Below are 16,944 nucleotides of genomic sequence, written 5' to 3' on the forward strand. Positions count from 1 at the left end.
ACCTCCCAGGGAAAGCCCCTAGGCCCCGCCCACAGGAAATGACGCGCGTGTTCCTTCCATCTGCGTCGGGGGCGTGGCTTCCGCGCGCCGGATGTTGTCCCTGGCTGGGCCTCGCAGCGTGGAGGTGTAGTTCCGGAGGCGCTGGTGCGACCTCTTCCCGGCCCCACCTTCGGGGCCTTCAATCCCTGCCTCCCGAACGGCCTCGAGTGACCGGTTCAGCCTCTTAGGACGAGTCCAGCCGCGCAGCCCATTCTCCATGCCGATGCAAAACAGATTTTTCAAAAGATTTGGGGAATCGCACAGGCCTGGGGTCGAAACCCGTCTCTGTCACTTCCCCAGCCGTGTTTGCTTGAGCGAATGCTTTATGCTCCACTGAATTTCCGTAAGAAATCTCATGTGCGGCTGCGTGCAGAGGGTATCACTGTAATCCCATCCCCCAGAACTGGAAGGCTAAGAGAAGGCAAGCCCGGGATACCAGGGTTTTTTGTTTTGTTTTGTTTTGTTTGAGACACTATCTCAAAAAGAAGGGGGGGGGGGTAGGAGGCGTGGCTCAGTTGGTAGCACCGTAGCCAATGAGCAGAGCGTCCGGGACCGAGTTTGAATCCCCGTCTCCCAACAGAAAATAATAAATAAATAAATTTTTATATATATATATATATAGACAGACTGCATGCACAAGGTTTTGGGTTCGATCCCAAGGCAAGCAGGCAGGCAGGCGTATCTAGAGCAGTCGTTTGTACCAGGCCCTAATACTATTTAACTGTGGCCACTAGTACTGACCAGTAAGGGCTGTCATGGTCTCATTGTACAAATAAGGACACTTGAGGTGTAAGGGCCTGCCAGCCTCTAGCCTTTGTAGCCCTGGGGCTAGTTGCTATGTTCTGTATGTGAAACATTTGGTGCCAGGCTTGGTACTGGCAGTATCAGATCTGCAGGGTGTTATCATATATACGTTTTATACACTGCCCCAAAAGTAAGATGCCTCCAACTCTTAAGTCACGTCCTCACCTTTGGAGGGAGACTGTTAGGTTCTTTCAGTCTTGAAATTGACTTCCTGGGCAGAGAGACACCTGTCATAGGTCCTAGGCTTTAGAATGAGTCATATTTTAATAGACCAGTGAGAAATCACAGACAGAGGCCTACCTGGTACCATATGGGTTGGGAGCTGAGGTTCAGAGGGATCAGGACCCTTCCGAGGTCACACAGCATTGGGATAGAGACCAAGAGGCCTGATTCCTGGCCAGGGTGGAGGGACTGCTGGGTGATGTGAGGAACATATCTACATTCCTCCCTGGAATAGAAAACAGCTGTTTCTATTCCAGATGGTGAGAAGAGTAAGCCCACAGCACTTTTACACACATACACACACACACACACACAGAGCTAGGCTGTGAGCCGATGTTTCTGGGATGCCAAGATTCCTGAGTCAGCACTGGGAATCTTGGCTGAGACTGTTCGGGGAAATGTCAGGCCTACAGGAAACTGAGGTCTCCCACTCACGCCATCCCGAAGGTGGGTGGGGAGCAGAGAAAGCAGGGTGTGTAAGGGAACAGAGGCTCAGTGTGCAAGTGAAGGGGTTTATGTACACAGAGTGGAGGGTGAGTTGAAGACAGCTGGGCAGCAAGGCAGGGGATTTATCTGCACGAAGAAGGAGGCTAGGTGCCAAGATGTGGGTGTTTGTGCAAAAGAGAGAGGTGTTCCACGTGCAAAGGGAATGTTTACTTGAAAGAATTGAATTCAGAAGCGAGAGAACCTGCTAGGCATCAGAATAAGGGAGCTTGGCAAGATGCTGAGGGTTGTGACATGTGTAAAGAAGATTTCCAGAAAGACAGTGTGGGTGCAAAGGTCCGCCGCGTACCGGGCACTCTGAAATTAGCAGGAGGGCATGAAGGGGTACAAGTGTGCTCCCCACAGTGCCCTGGCAATCCAGGCTGGCTGTGAAACTCCACCCAAACCTCCGTCCAGCGTCACGGCCCCGCCTCCTGTCCCGCCCCTTTCACCCAGTGGCGTGCGCAACGTGCCCGTCAACAGGCTGCCTCCCCACCATTGGCTAGCTGGCCAGAGAGGGCGGGGCTACACGTGTTCCCGGAAGCATGGCAGGCCCCACACGTTTTTGGACCCAGCGCCTGAGAGCTGTGGGTGCTTAGCAACAGGGGGAGTGTATGGGGGCGGGGGGAGGAGGAGTCCTGGAAGAATGTTGGGTACCTAGCGACAAGGGAGGGCGGGGGTCTCAAGGAAGTAGAGAAGTATCCCTAGAGGGTCTGTGGATGTCTGACAACAAGGGGGTGGGGGATGGGAAATCCATTAGCTATGAAGGAGGCCTTTGGTGGATGTTGGGCACTGGAGTCTGTGGGGGCCCAGTCCTAGAGTTCCTATCTGAATAATCCTTTTCTCCTTAGGCAATGTGGCCCGAAGTAGGGGACATACTGCGGGGGACCTGTAAACAGCTGGGCTGGACTGTTGGGCTTCCGTATGCAGCCCTGGGGCCTAGGCCCCACCGGTGGGTAAGAGGCTGGGGAGGGGGCCCCTAGGGGAAGAGATGGAGGGAAGCCTTCAAGGGGTAAGAAAGGGTCCAAAAGAACCACGCAGCAGACCTTGTGACCTCTGCTCTTTTGCCAAAGTCCGTGTCTCTCATAGGGACCGTGTTGGGGGTCTTGGGCCCAAAAGCTGCATCAGGATGGGCCTGGCAGAGGCCTGAGTGAAGAGGATATTCGCAGGGCACGGGAGGCCTGTCCCAAGAAGACACCCCGGCCCCAGGTATCGTTCCCCCCACCGCCTTCCCTGACCCAGCCAACTCTCCATGAAGACTGCTGGGACCCAGTGTTGAAGAAGGAGAGGGCTAGCGGCAGGTTGGTTGGATCTCTGGGTACTGGGCCCACCTTCCTGTCCTCAGACCTGCTCCCATTTCCCAGCTGAGTGATCGCTCTCGGGAACGCAAGGTGCCTGCCTCCCGCATCAGCCGCCTGGCCAGCTTTGGGGGTAGGTGACTTTGGGGAAATTGACCTGTGATTCAAATCAGAGGAGGCAGCATTGGGATGAAGCAAGAGAAGGGATGAATCAGAGACCAGGGAGAGACAGAAAGAGTGACAAAGGCAAATGCTGAGAAGCCAAAAGAAATGGGAATGCACCAATGACAGCCTTTACTGAAAGCCTGAGTTGTCTAAACCTCCACACAGTGTTCTCCCCCGTGCAGATTGATGAGGGTTTCTTTGCAGTCTGTACATGAGGAAATCAAGGCTAGCATATGTGAGGTCATGGACTAGGATCATGCAGCAGAATTGTTCAGACCCGTGAGCAATAATGTATAGGGTTACAGCCAAAAGAAAGAAAGCCAGAGTGATACACAGCTGTAATCCCAGCACTTGAGAGGCCAACTCTGATTATAAAGTGAGACCCTATCTCAAAAAGAAAAGCAGTGACTGGCTGACTTTCAACCCCAATCCTCAGATTTCAGCCTCCTGAGTGGCTAGCATTACAGATGTGAGACACTGGCATCTTGCTAACATTATTCTTAACTGCCCATTTACTGTAGTAGAATTATGATGTATTTTATCTTCATTCTTCCATGTGCCACTTGTAATACAGTTTTTCATTGGCAGGAGCCAGTGGTTCAGGCTAATAATTTTGGAAGCTCAGGAGGTCAAGATCTCAGGATCTCAGTTCAAACCCAGCCCTGGTAGAAAAACCAAGACTTTTTTTTTTTTTTTTTTTTTTTTTGGCCAGTCCTGGGCCTTGAACTCAGGGCCTGAGCACTGTCCCTGGCTTCTTTTTGCTCAAGGCTAGCACTCTGCCACTTGAGCCACAGCGCCACTTCTGGCCGTTTTCTGTATATGTGGTGCTGGGGAATCGAACCCAGGGCCTCATGTATACAAGGCAAGCACTCTTGCCACTAGGCCATATCCCCAGCCCCCAAGAGACTCTTATCTCTAATTAACCAGCAAAAAAGTTGGAAGTAGAGGCAAGGTTCAAGTGGTAGACTACTAGTCCTTACAAAAAAAGCCTAAGGAGGTCAAGGCTCCAGTATCTATACAAAAAAAGAAATGATTGTTGGTTTCTCTAAGTTCTTATCTCAACCAGTCCTAACTAAAAGACAGGAATTCAAGACAGGCACTGGTATCTATAATCCTAATACTCAGGAGGCTGAGCATTGAAGCTCAGGGTTCAAAGACAGCCCAGGTGGGAAAGTCCAGGAGAACCTATCTTCAATTAACCACCAGAAAACCAGAAGTGGAGTAGTAGCTTAAAGTGGTAGAGTTCTAGCCTTCAAAAAGTGCTCAAGGACAGTGCCTGGGCCCTGACGTCAAGCCCCACAATCAAGACAAAAATGCTGCAAACCAACTGTACAACTGGTGGGGGAGGGAATTGGGGAGGGAGGAAGGTGGTAGAAAAGTGAGGGAAGAGGTAACAAGTTTGATAAGAAATATATTCACTGCCTTATGTATGAAACTGTAACCCCTCTGTACATTACGTTGACAATAAAAAAAATAACACCCAGGAAAAAAAAAGAAAAAAGAAAAGCAGTGGGGGGAAGGGTATGAGTACACCTGTAGAGTGAGGGAAAATATTATATCATGAAATTTTATATATAAGAAACACCAGGGGCAGGGAATGTGGCTTAGTAGTAGAGTGCTTGCCTTGCATGCATGAAGCCCTGGGTTCAATTCCTCAGCATCACATAAAGAGAAAAAGCCAGAAATGGTGCTGTGGCTCAAGTGGCAGAGTACTAGCCTTGAGCAAAAAGGTAGCCAGGGACAGTGAGTCCAAAAGGACTGGCAAGGGGCTGGGGATATGGCCTAGTGGCAAGAGTGCTTGCCTCGTATACATGAGGCCCTGGTTCAATTCCCCAGCACCACATATACAGAAAATGGCCAGAAGTGGCGCTGTGGCTCAAGTGGCAGAGTGCTAGCCTTGAGCAAAAAGAAGCCAGGGACAGTGCTCAGGCCCTGAGTCCAAGCCCCAGGACTGGCCAAAAAAAAAAAAAAAAAAAAAAATTTAAAATATACCAAAAGGACTGGCAAAAAAAAAAAAAAAAGAAACACCAACATCAGACAGGTTTGTTGTTGTTGTTTTGTCAGTCATGAGGTTTGAACTCAGGGCTTGGGCACTGTCCCTGAGCTTTCTTTGCTCAAGACTAGTGCTCTACCACTTTGAGCTGTTTTTCTGGTGGTTTATTGGAGATAAGAGTCTCATAGACTTTCCTGCCCAGGCTGGATTTGAACCATCATCCTCAGATCTCAGTCTCCTGAGTAGCTAAGATTACAGGTGCCCACTGGTGCCCAGTTTAGGATTTATTTTTTTGATGGCACTGGGGATTGAACTCAAGAGTCTCTTATGTTCTGCCGCTTGAAACACACTTGTAGTCCTTTTCTTTTTCCTTGTTTTTTTCAGCTAGGGTTTCATGCTTACTTTGTGTCAGGCTTGGGCCACAATCCTTTTACTTCCACCTCTCAAGTAGCTGTGTTCTTGAGCTAAGGAATCACTAACTTTTCTTGAATTGGCTTTCACCTTGAACATTGATCCCCTTATCTTTGCTTCCTAAATAGCTGGGATTACTGGTATGTACCACCACACCCAGCTCCGTGGGTCATTTTAAAGATCAGGATTCACAGTCAGACACTAGTGTTTCATACCTGTAATCCCATCTAGTTAAATGGCTGAGATCCAGAGGATCACAGTTCAAATCCAGGCCCAGGCAGAAAAATCTTCGAGACTTCATCTTCAAAGCAAACAGCAAAAAAACAGACTGGTGCATGGCTCAAATGGTACAGTGCCTGCCTAGCAACTGTGAGGCCCTGCATTCAATCTCCATTACCACCAAAAGAAAGAAAAGGAGAGACGAGCATAAAGAAGAAGAGGTCTGGACCCCAAAACAGGAGCCCACCTTAACTCTTCTCTCACACCCATCTAAACAGCCTCTTGGGCGGTACAGCTAGGCAACAGTATTTTTCTTTCGGCAGTCGTAGGGTGTAAATACAGGACCTTGCACTTGCTATGCAAGCACTCTGCCACTTGAACCATTCCTCCTGCCCATTTTTTTTAAAAAAAAATTAAATTTTAGATAAGTTCTAAACTTTTTCCTGGGGCCAGTCTGGACCACAATCAACCCACAACCTCCCATAATGCTGCATGAATCACCACACCAATTTATCTGCTGAGGTGTGGTCTTGATAACATTTTGCTTTGGCTAGCCTCGAAATCTGATCCTCCTGAACTCTTGCCTCCTGAGTAGCTGGGATTACAGGTGTTGGCTACCATGCCCAGCTGGGCATAAGATTTACAGAAGCTCCTCAGATGACCATAAGGGGTAGCCAGAGAGCTGAAGTGCTGGGAGGGAGATAAGGTCCTGGGGTGGAGGAGGAAGGAAGCAGAATCGCCTTGAAGGAAACTCAAGCAAGCTAGAGCTTGAGATGGAGACAAAGGGCTATGAGGCCATCTTGCAGAGTTGGGGAAGGGAGGGGTGAGAGAGAGAGCAGGTCCCAAACTACCAGGCCTCTCTCTTGCTCCCCAGGACTGGCTGTGGGCTTGGGGCTGGGAGCACTGGCTGAGGTGGCTAAGAAATCCCTGCCTGGAGGAAGCCTTCAATCAGGTGAGTGCGCTACATCACCCTTGTTCTTTCAGATACTGGCCTGGTTGTGTGCCTTGAGGTCTGTGACATCATCTCTCTGAACCCTAGTTTCCTCATCTGGAAGATGAGTGTGATGATAATTATTTAAGAGATAAGCCATCTCTTAGCTGTCTGAACCAGAGCTAAGCCACTGTCAGGACAGCCATTAAACATCATCTAAACAGCATCTAAAGCTGTGCCTGATGGTGCACGCCAGAAGAGAAGCGGTGGCTCAAGTGGTAGAGCACCAGCTTTGAAAAAGTTAAGGGACAGTGCCCAGGCCCTGAGTTCAAGCCCTACTATTAGTACACACATAGACATACACAAGAGAGGGAGAAAGAGAAAAGAAGGGAGGAAGGAGTCAATCACATGTCCAGTCTTCTGGGTTGTTGTCTGTGTAAGGTCCATCCCTGGAAAGCTCCATGTAGATACCCCCCACCTCATTAAGTCTCCACCCAGTTACCTAGGTAACCAACAGACCTGGAGGCAGTTACCTCCCCTTTCCCTGAGGTCAAATCCTAATCCACCTGGCCACACCCCTTGCCCCTGCCCTAGATAAGGCAGGGCTGGGTGGGGGGTCGCCCCATCTCTCCAGGCAAGGATCATCTTGCCACAGGCCAGCAGTGTGGTAATAAACTCTCTCCTGCCTGAATACCATGTGGTTTTCTCCTTTACCGGCTAGCTACTTTAAAAACCTAACAGTCTGGGGTACAGCACTGCTGCTGTGGTCATATCTGCATATCAGTCAGAGGACACACAGTCACACGTTCTCTTCGCTACACACTGGGGAGGAGAATTGCATAGATATGAGGCATGTGCTTTCTGGGAACTTCCCAGAGGGTATGTGCCAGCACACACACATCCCCGCCTGTGCCAGCACTGGGATTGCCCTTGTGGTTTGAGCCATCCTGGGTGTAATGCTAACGGTGAGTTTCTCCCCGTAGAGGGTGGCTCTAGGCCCAGCTCCAGCCCGTTCCTGTCCGAGGCCAATGTGGAGCGGATTGTGCAGACCTTGTGTACGGTTCGGGGGGCCGCCCTCAAGGTTGGCCAAATGCTCAGCATCCAGGGTATGCATGATCCTTGACCCTTGATCTTACCCACCAATGAACCCTGGCTTCAGATCCTCCCATGGGGCCCCCACCTCGCCTACTTCCTCACCTTCCCCTGCCCCACTGTCTCCTAAGACAACAGTCTCATCAGCCCCCAGCTACAACGCATCTTCGAGCGGGTCCGCCAGAGCGCCGACTTCATGCCCCGCTGGCAGATGCTGGTGAGTCTCCTCCACACCTACCTGATGACACCTTCCCATTTCATTGCCTGATTGGCAGCCTCAGTTTCCCCAGCTGTAAAATGGGAATCACCCCTCCCCCATGGCATCACTGTGGCTAAATGAGGGGATGATGCTGGGTGCTTTGCTTAGATGCGGATGTCACTCAGTGCTCTGGCCAGGCAGCAAAACACAAGAGCCACGGTTCCCCTGCCGGTCCATGCCTCTGTCCCACACACCTACCTGGACCTCTCTGGGCCCCAGTCTCCTCATCTGAGAAATGGAGAGAATGGTAGCCATGCCTATGTCCTAGGGTAAAGAAAATCAGTATATAATTTGTTGGTGGTGGTTGTGGGGCTTGAACTCAAGGCATGGGTGCTGTCCCTAAGCCTCTTTGTGCTCAAGGCTAGCACTCTACCTCTTGAGCCACAATGCCATTTCCAGTTTTTGAGTGGTTCGTTGGAGATAAGTGCCTCACAGGGACTTTTCTGCCTGGGCTGGCCTGGAACTGATCCTCAGATCTCAGCCTCCTGAGAAGCTAGGATTGCAGGCGTGAGCCACCAGCCCCTGGCAGTAGATAATTTATAACGGGGAATCTAGAACTGCCCCTGCCACCCTACGTGAATGGACAGCGGAAGGATTGTGAAATCTAGGCCAACTAAGGGAAACTAAGGCAAACTAAGGGAGACCTATCTCAAAAAATAAAATACAGCTGAGTGTTAGTTGCTCATGTCTGTAATCCTAGCTACTCAGGAGGCTGAGATCTGAAAATTGCTGTTTGAAGCCAGCCCAGGCAAGAAAGTCTTTGAGACTCTCTTTTTTTTGGCCAGTCCTAGGGCTTAGATGCAGGGACTAAGCACTGTCCTTGGTTTCCTTTTGCTAAAGGCTAGCACTCTACCACTTGAGCCATAGCACCCCTTCTGGCTTTTTCTGTGTATGTGGTGCTGAGGAATCGAACCCAGGGCTTCATGCATGCTAGGCAAGCACTCTACCACTAAGCCACTTTCCCAGCACTTTTTGAGACTCTTATCTCTATTAAACTACCAAAAACCCAGAAATGGAGCTGTGGCTGAAATGGTAGAACACTGGCTTTGAGCTAAAAGAAGCTCAACGACAGTCCCAGAACCAGCATTCTCTCTCTCTCTCTCTCTTTCTCTTTTTCTCTCTCTCTCTCACACACACACACACACACACACACACACACGCGTGCGCGCGCGCTAGGGGTATAGCTCAAGTGGTAGAGCACTAGCTATTAGCAAAAAAAGGGACAGCTCACAGGCCCTGCGTTCAAACCCTAGTACTGATACCACCACCACCACCACCCAAAAAACACATAGTTATCAAGCAGTCTCCACAAGCCTTGCACAGGCAAGGAAGAAATACAGATTTGGGTCTGGCTCCCCATCTGCCTGTGCCTGCCCTGGTCCCCTTGGCAAGGTACCTATTTCCTGAGGCTCAGTTTCCCAATCTGTGAAGTAGGGTAGCAGTCAAGAGCTTAGCTCAGGGTTACTAATGGGAAAGGAACTCAACAGGCCCTTACCATGATGGAGATTGTTGTGACCACTCCCCTCCTCCCCCCAGAGAGTTCTGGAAGAGGAGCTGGGCAGGAACTGGCAGACCAAGGTGGCCTCCTTGGAGGAGGTGCCCTTTGCCGCCGCCTCAATCGGGCAGGTGCACCAGGGCATGCTGAGGGACGGGACGGAGGTGGCTGTGAAGATTCAGGTGAGTGGTAAGGGTGGGGGAGTGGGCACCCTGCTGTCCCAGAGCTGTGACTCTTAGCAGCCTCCCCTACCCCGCAGTACCCCGGCGTTGCCCAGAGCATCCAGAGTGACGTGCAGAACCTGCTGGCTGTGCTGAAGATGAGCACGGCCCTGCCCGAGGGTGAGGCACCCACTCTGCCCCCACCAGGGAGGAGTGCCTGAGGAGAGGAAATGGGGCTCTTGGGGCAGGGCTGGGGGGGGGGGCAGTGGAGAGAGCTAGGTGTGCCTGTGTGTATGCTTGTGCACATGCATTACACGGGACACACGCTGGTCAGAGTGGGAAGAGGTCATGAGACAGCACGCAGAAACAGTCACTGAGTATGCGCAATACGGAGGGAGGAAATGCAGGTGCCACACAGCTGAGCAAGCAGAATGGTGGTTGGGGGGGAGGAGAGATGCACGCCTGAAGAAGCTGGAGCAGGCATGCCTTACGGGAGCCAGTGCAGGGCCAGACAGACAAGCCCAGAAGCAAGATGAGTGTGTGAACTGGAGGCAGGGTGGAAGTCACGTTGCGTGCCGGTGACAACTGGGATGCGGGGTGCATATGACAGACAAGGACAGTGGCAACACAGGTGTGAGAGAGAGTTAGACTGGGCTGTGTGTGGGGAGGGTGGCGTTCAAAGGCTGGGGCACGGGGACAGGCTGCCGCCATCTCCGCTGACCTGGATGCCACCCCCAGGCTTGTTTGCTGAACAGAGCCTGCAGAGCATGCAGCAGGAGCTGGCCTGGGAGTGTGACTACCGGCGGGAGGCAGCTTGTGCCCAGAACTTCCGGTGAGCTGACTTCCCACAGGCCCAGGGGACATAGGGGGTATCCCCCCCACCTAGGTGGCCCCTCCAGACTCTGGTAGTGGAATACTGTAAGACAGAGTTAGATTGAAAGCTGAGCTAGCTAGAGTGACTAACATACAGGTAGCATTTACACTCTACATCCTCTTCACGGGCGTGACAAAATTAGGATTTTATCACCCTCCTCAGATTTAAAACTTCCCAATTATCTCTTTCTGGAGTTGTCCCTGTAATGTTTTTCAGACTGGATGATTCCAAGTAACCGAAACAAGAAAAAGTAAAACTAGAAGAAACTGGAGATGTGGCTCAAGTAGTAGAGTATCTGCCTAGCAGATACTCTGCCTGAATTCAATCCCCAGGATAACCAAAAGAATAAATTAATTAAAAAATAAGCCAGGTGCCAGTGGGTGGCTCACACCTATATATAATCCTTCTGGTAGGAAGTGGTAGCTAGTTCTCCAGCAACACTGAGTTGGAGGGCAAAGCACAGTGGGCAGTGCCGTAAGCACTGGTTCAATGTCAGCCATCCCTCAGGGAGAGAGGACCTCCTGAGGGGCTTGTCAGAAGAGAAGGCCAACTCAGACCCAGCCTCGGGTCTAACGCGTGATGTCCCACTCCTGCTTCCTCCCGCCCCAGGCAGCTGTTGTCAGATGACCCCTTCTTCCGGGTACCAGCCGTGGTGAAGGAGCTATGCACCCGCCGGGTGCTGGCCATGGAACTGGCCGGAGGCGTCCCTCTGGACCAGTGCCAGGGCCTGAGCCAGGACATCCGGAACCAGGTACAGTACCCTGTGGAACAACCAGGAGGGCCAAGCTGGGCCCAGGCTCCCCCCACCAAGCCAGAGGGCTCTGCGGGGGCACAGCACTGAAACGGCTTCTCCCTACCCCAGATTTGTTTCCAGCTCCTGAGGCTGTGTCTGCGGGAGCTGTTTGAGTTCAGATTCATGCAGACAGACCCCAACTGGGCCAATTTCCTCTATGACGCCTCCAGCCACAAGGTCAGTTCCTTGTTATGGGGGTTAGGGTACAGTTGCTGCTCTAACAAATAGTCCCCAGTAATTCAGTAGCTCAGGACAGGAGTGCCTTACTACCCACAACGTCAGGCTGGCTGGCCCTTCCTGCAGTGACTTGGACCCATACTTCTTCCTAGTTGGAGAAGAAGTTGGAGAGGGTGACCCCTTGCCTAAGTGTTTTGGCCAGAAGTGACATCATATCATTTCCATTATCATTACTTTGATAATGATCTGCTTGGTACCCGGATACAGAAACTCGAGCCAGCGCTGAGATGGGGGAGCATACAGGAGGCTGTGAGACCCTAGAGGCTGTGCTTGAGATTCTACGTGTTTCGATAGTATTTTGTATTTCCAGCTGGGTGGTAGGATTTGTGTTCACTTACTTTTCTATATATCTTGTTCTCTGGATTTTTCTGGGCCTAAAACAGATAATAAAAGAGAATAGGGCTGGATATAGTGGTGTACATCAGTAATCCCAACACTCCAGAGTCTGGGGCAGAAGGATCATGAGTTTGAGGCCAGTCTCAACTACATAGTGAGTTCAAGGCCAGCCTGAGCTACATACATAGCCAGACCTCATTTCAATGAATGAGTGAGTGAATGAATGAATGAATGAATGAAAGTAAGTAAGTAGGACTAAGAAAATGGAAGCCAGACCCCTTCAGCTGCCATACTGGGGTGACTGGGCAGTGTGGAAACTGGAGGTTGGGAGCCCCTGGGGGGGCGTAGCCAGGGAGAGATTGAGGCTAGAGTGAGGCTAAGGAATGAGGAGGGAGGGCTGGGTTCCCACTGCCCTGGTAGACAGTGGAGGAGGGTGAGCAGGCCCCCCACATTCTTCTTAACATTCAGCCTTGTTCCCAGGTGACACTGGTGGACTTTGGTGCAAGCCGGGAATTTGGGACGGAGTTCACAGACCATTACATTGAGGTGAGTTCTGCTGGCCTCGGGCCTCTAAAGCAGGGGGTAAGAGGAGAAATACAGTAGCTGGAACTGAGAAAGGAGATATGATAGCAATATTAAAAGCAGCTCATAAATACTATGCATGTAAGAGTACTGCTGTGAGGCTGGGGTCGTTTACAGACAAGGCTCCAGGGCTGGGAGAGGGGCTGCCCCACATCCCTGCAGGCCTGGGAGGCGCACTTAGGGAGTCTGGGTGCAGAGCCCCCATCCCAGCCCTCGTCGCGTCCCCTTCTAACAGAGGGCCTTTGATGGCCACCCTGTCCAGCGCCTTTGTCCAGCCTGTGCCCACGGGTTGCTCTGGCCTCAGGAAGCACTTACTTCCTCCCTTACATCTCCTGTCCCTCTCCCCAGTCAGGGTCAGTTGGTCCCAGAGGCCCCAGAAAACAGTCTGGTGAGTATCAAGACATTGGACATTGGTCCTGAGTCTTCTCATCATCTAGCTGACACTGAGGCTACTGAGGACACACCAGTGACCCAGGGCCCACTCAAGCCTCCCTTCACAGAGCTGGTCCATAGTGGGGCTCACAGACAGAGATCAGAGAAGGGGGTCAGAGAGATCAAAGCTGGGGTTTGGGAGATGAAAGGAAACTGCAAAGTCCAAAGGAGCCTGCCCTGCCCCAGGGAGTGCTGGAAGGCTTCCTGGAGGAGCTGGGATGGATGCAGCAGACCAATCAGGAGGAGGCTAGAAGGGGATCCGAGCAAACAACAGGTGCAAAGGTCAAAGGGATAGGAGAGCAGAGCTTCCAGACTTTTCTGCATGCATGGATGCTGGTGATACTGTGATATTCTAGTCTGAAGTAAGACATAAGATGCTGAGCCTCCCACACACCCCCTCCCCCCCAGTGTAGCCAGTGTTGATCCTACCATGGCTAGCAGGGAAGACCCATGTTTTCACTGGACAAGCAGCTGCCCACAGAGCCAAAACACTTTTTTTTTGGCCAGTCCTAGGCCGTGAACTCAGGGCCTGAGCACTGGTCCCTGGCTTCTTTTTTGCTCAAGGCTAGCACTCTGCCACTTGAGCCACAGTGCCACTTCTGGCCATTTTCTGTATATGTGGTCCTGAGGAATCGAACCCAGGGCCTCATGTATACAAGGCAAGCACTCTTGCTACTAGGCCATATTCCCAGCCCTTCATCTGGAGTTCTGGGAAGCTACACACAGGATTTGATCTGGAAAGATATAGTCCTGGCCTGGTGTGGAGACCCAAGCCTGTAATCCCAGCTATGCCAGAGGCTGAGGTTGGAAAATGGGATTTAAGGCCATCCCTAGACAATAGCCAGAGACCTTATCTGAACAATAACTGAAGCAAAAAAAAAAAAAAAAAGGCTGGTCATGTGGCTGAACTGGTAGAGTTCCTGCTTAGAAAGTGCTTAAGTGTGGTGCTCTGAACTCAATCCTCAGTACAGTTTGTTGTTGTTGTTTATTTTTTTGGGGGGGGGGGAGGAAGAAGGGTTGAGAAGAAGAAAAGAAACTCCCTCTGAATAGCCCAGTGGCCTCTAAAACGGGGGTCTGGAGCCTGGAGGCTATGGAGGAGGGCACGGGGCCTGCTGGTGGCACTGGGATGCCTAGTGGCCAGTCCATGAGAGCTGATGAGCTGGAAATTGGTGAGGATAGCTTTCCTTCCCTGCCACACCCCCCTCCTGGCCTAAAACAGTCTCTTGGGTCTCCTCTGCAGGCCACACACACAAAGTCAGGGCCACCCATCAACAACCCCCAGGACTCTTTAGTCTTTTCCAGTTTAAAAAATGCCCAGTCACATGGGCCCCAGGGACCAAGGCCTAACAGATGGCCAGACAGACACAGGTTTGGGTGTGGGGGGAGGAGTGCTGAGATGGAATAGAATGCCAGATTCATCCTGCACTCTCCCACCCCTCAAAGGACCACACAGTGGGGACCCAGGGCTACACGGAGCCCGTTTCTTCACATCCCATAATAAGAGGAGCAGATCAGGCTGTCCATGGTGCTTCCTTGCACATAAGCCTATGCCAAGTGTGTCCACAACCACCCCAGGACCAGAAACCTCACAATCTAGGCTTCTCCACGGGAAAGCAGAGACTCACAGGCAATGTGGGTGTCTCGCCTGCCCCCCCTCCCCCTGAGCCAGCCTCCCTCCTCTCCTCTGGGCTGAAGAGGGACTCAGCTCCACATCTGCTACTTTGATAAAGCCAAGTGTGCCCAGGGCATCCTGAGTGCCAGGGCCCTGTGCCCTAGGCAGCGGAACCCAGCTGGGGCCCCTGTGCCATGTTCTTGTTAGATTGTGTATGGACCCATACACGTGCCAGACTCCTGTGAACGGCAGTCCCACTCTTCCAGATTGGTCTGGAATTCTCTTCTGCCTCTGCCTCCCCCATACTGCGTTACAAATGGTGCCAGGGCCCAGGTGTTTCCTTTGATCTAGAAACTTCCTTGGCACCTTCACTGGTCTTTGACTCCCCAACACCCATCTATCCAGGTGGTGAAGGCTGCAGCCGATGGAGACAGGGACCGTGTCCTGCAGAAATCCCGAGACCTAAAATTCCTCACAGGCTTTGAAACCAAGGTTGGGAGACACTGGGGAATAGGGGGTGGGTGGGGACACTGGGGTCTATTGGGGAGCAGCAGTTGGGAGCTGTCTGTCTACTAGGGAATATGGAAGGTGTATTTCTACCCTGGGGGAGTGGGCCTGGGGAGGCATGGAGGACAGCCATCTGGCTACTCAAGAACCACTGGGCCCGCCACTGGTACCACACACCTGTAATCCTAGCTTCTTAGGAGGCTGAGAGCTGAGGATGGTGTTCAAAGCCAGCACAGCCAGGAAAATCTAAAACTCTTACCTCCAATTAACCACAAAAAGCCAGAAGTGAGGGTGTGGCTCAAGTGGTAAAGCACAGCAGAAAAAGCTCAAGAATAGCACTCACACCCTGAGTTAGAGCCCTAAGAACTGTGGGTGTGTGCGCGCACACACACACACACACTCCTTGGAAAATTACCACTACTTACCTTTCCAAGCAGGGTGCAGGGATTGGTTCTGGAGGTCAGGAGTGGAGGACTCCTTGTAAGAAATTCTCAGAGGAAGCCAGGGTTATTTGGGTTTTTTTTGTTTTTTGAGTAGGGACCCCCTGCTGTATACTTGGGGTGAGCTCTTGGGGGAGTTGGGGGCTTGTGTTCCTACTGGAGACTCCAGATTGTTGAAGGCTCTCCCCGTAAGTGTGGGGCTTTCATGTCCCTCTGTACACATCTGTCCCCACCCCTAGGCATTCTCCGATGCCCACGTGGAGGCAGTGATGATCCTGGGAGAGCCCTTTGCTGCCCCAGGCCCCTATAATTTTGGGGCAGGTGACACTGCACGCCGGATCCAGGGGCTCATCCCTGTGCTCCTGCAGCACCGGCTGCGCCCACCACCGGAGGAGACCTACGCCCTCCACCGCAAGCTGGCAGGGGCCTTCCTGGCCTGCTCCCGCCTCCAAGCCCATGTTGCCTGCCGGGACCTCTTCCATGACATCTACCACTGCTACTGGGCCAGGCACCAGGCACAGCCACTGCCCCCAGCCTCCTGACCACAAGAGACCTCCCTTTGGATCCATGACAGCCTGCCTCCATGCTGGGGAACAGCACCACAGTGGGATCACCCCCTCCCACGGCTCTTCCTTTCTCACCCCCACCCCCCGTCCTGGTCAAACAGCCCTCCCCCCCCCCCCCCAAACACATACCCTCTTGGCCCTGGAGCTCAGGAACCTTGGGGGCTAGAGAGCACCCAAATTAGCTCCTCCCACTCCAAAATTGGCATCCGGGAACTCTAATCCTGGGAGCCGGTTAATGGATTTCTGCCACTATCTGAGGGAGCCCTGGGTCCCCTGCATGCCGGCAGCGCTCTCACCATCCGGTGTGGAAGGGGAAGGTGGGGGTTGGCGGAGGCACCCCTCACCTTAGTCACCCAGACTCCAGCTGCCCTCTCGCCGGGCAGCAGCTTGTGTATGGGGGGATGGGGTGGGCTGGGGGACTGCACCTTCCCTCCGAATAAAAGCGCCCCTCCCCTCCCTTCCCCCGGCTCTCTTTCTCCACACTGAAGGGGAGGAGCCCGCGGGAGGCCTCCAGGTGCAGATGGTCAGCCCCCGCCCCAGCCCCCTAGTCTAAAAGCCCCAGCCCTGCCTGGGCCATCTGTTGCCTCCTCCCCCCGCCCCCCCCGTGCTGACCACCTGCTCGAGGGGCCGTGGCAGCTGAGGAGCGCCCTCCGTCACCCCACACACAGCCTCCCAGCCCGGGTCCCTCGCGCCCGCAGCCTCGCCGGTGCCAATGGGCCCGCGTGCCCCGGCCAGCTGCTCTGCCAAGCCCGCAGGACGGAGGTGGGAGTGGGGGCGCCACTGGACCGCTCGCCGTCCCGGGCCTCCCCGCCCTCCCGGACGCCGGGGTCCGTCCCCCGCTTCGGGGCAAAAAGCGCCTCGTCACCGCTCCTGCCCGCCCCCGCCGGGCTGGGAGAGCCCGGGGTGACGGGAAGATTTGAGGACAGGCGGCGGCGCGGCGCCTCCCAGAGCGGCTCTTCTGGACGCGGCGCTGTCGGGGGGAATCTGAGGTCA

At 53.0% G+C, this 16,944-nt stretch overlaps 1 protein-coding gene across 3 annotated transcripts; it reads left to right on the forward strand.

The window, feature by feature from the left end:
• The first annotated feature begins 115 nt into the window (after positions 1–115).
• Positions 116–16,317, forward strand: Coq8b (coenzyme Q8B). 3 transcript variants are annotated; one of them, XM_048369134.1, is made up of 15 exons: positions 116–460; positions 2,400–2,504; positions 2,638–2,757; positions 2,913–2,979; positions 6,509–6,586; positions 7,549–7,671; positions 7,789–7,874; positions 9,453–9,593; positions 9,671–9,752; positions 10,311–10,404; positions 11,056–11,197; positions 11,309–11,416; positions 12,293–12,358; positions 14,844–14,930; positions 15,625–16,317. In XM_048369134.1, exons 2-15 carry the CDS (start codon positions 2,403–2,405, stop codon positions 15,925–15,927), a joined length of 1,599 nt encoding a protein of 532 aa, XP_048225091.1. In that variant the 5' UTR covers positions 116–460; positions 2,400–2,402; the 3' UTR covers positions 15,928–16,317. The 3 variants fall into 3 exon arrangements, with proteins under 3 accessions (XP_048225091.1, XP_048225093.1, XP_048225090.1); XM_048369136.1 differs by having other exon boundaries at positions 116–382; positions 15,625–16,316; XM_048369133.1 differs by lacking the exon at positions 116–460 and adding an exon at positions 728–2,135.
• Positions 16,318–16,944: the final 627 nt, after the last annotated feature.

This window comes from Perognathus longimembris, chromosome 20, assembly GCF_023159225.1.
Source record: "Perognathus longimembris pacificus isolate PPM17 chromosome 20, ASM2315922v1, whole genome shotgun sequence".
Taxonomy (NCBI): Eukaryota; Metazoa; Chordata; class Mammalia; order Rodentia; family Heteromyidae; genus Perognathus; species Perognathus longimembris.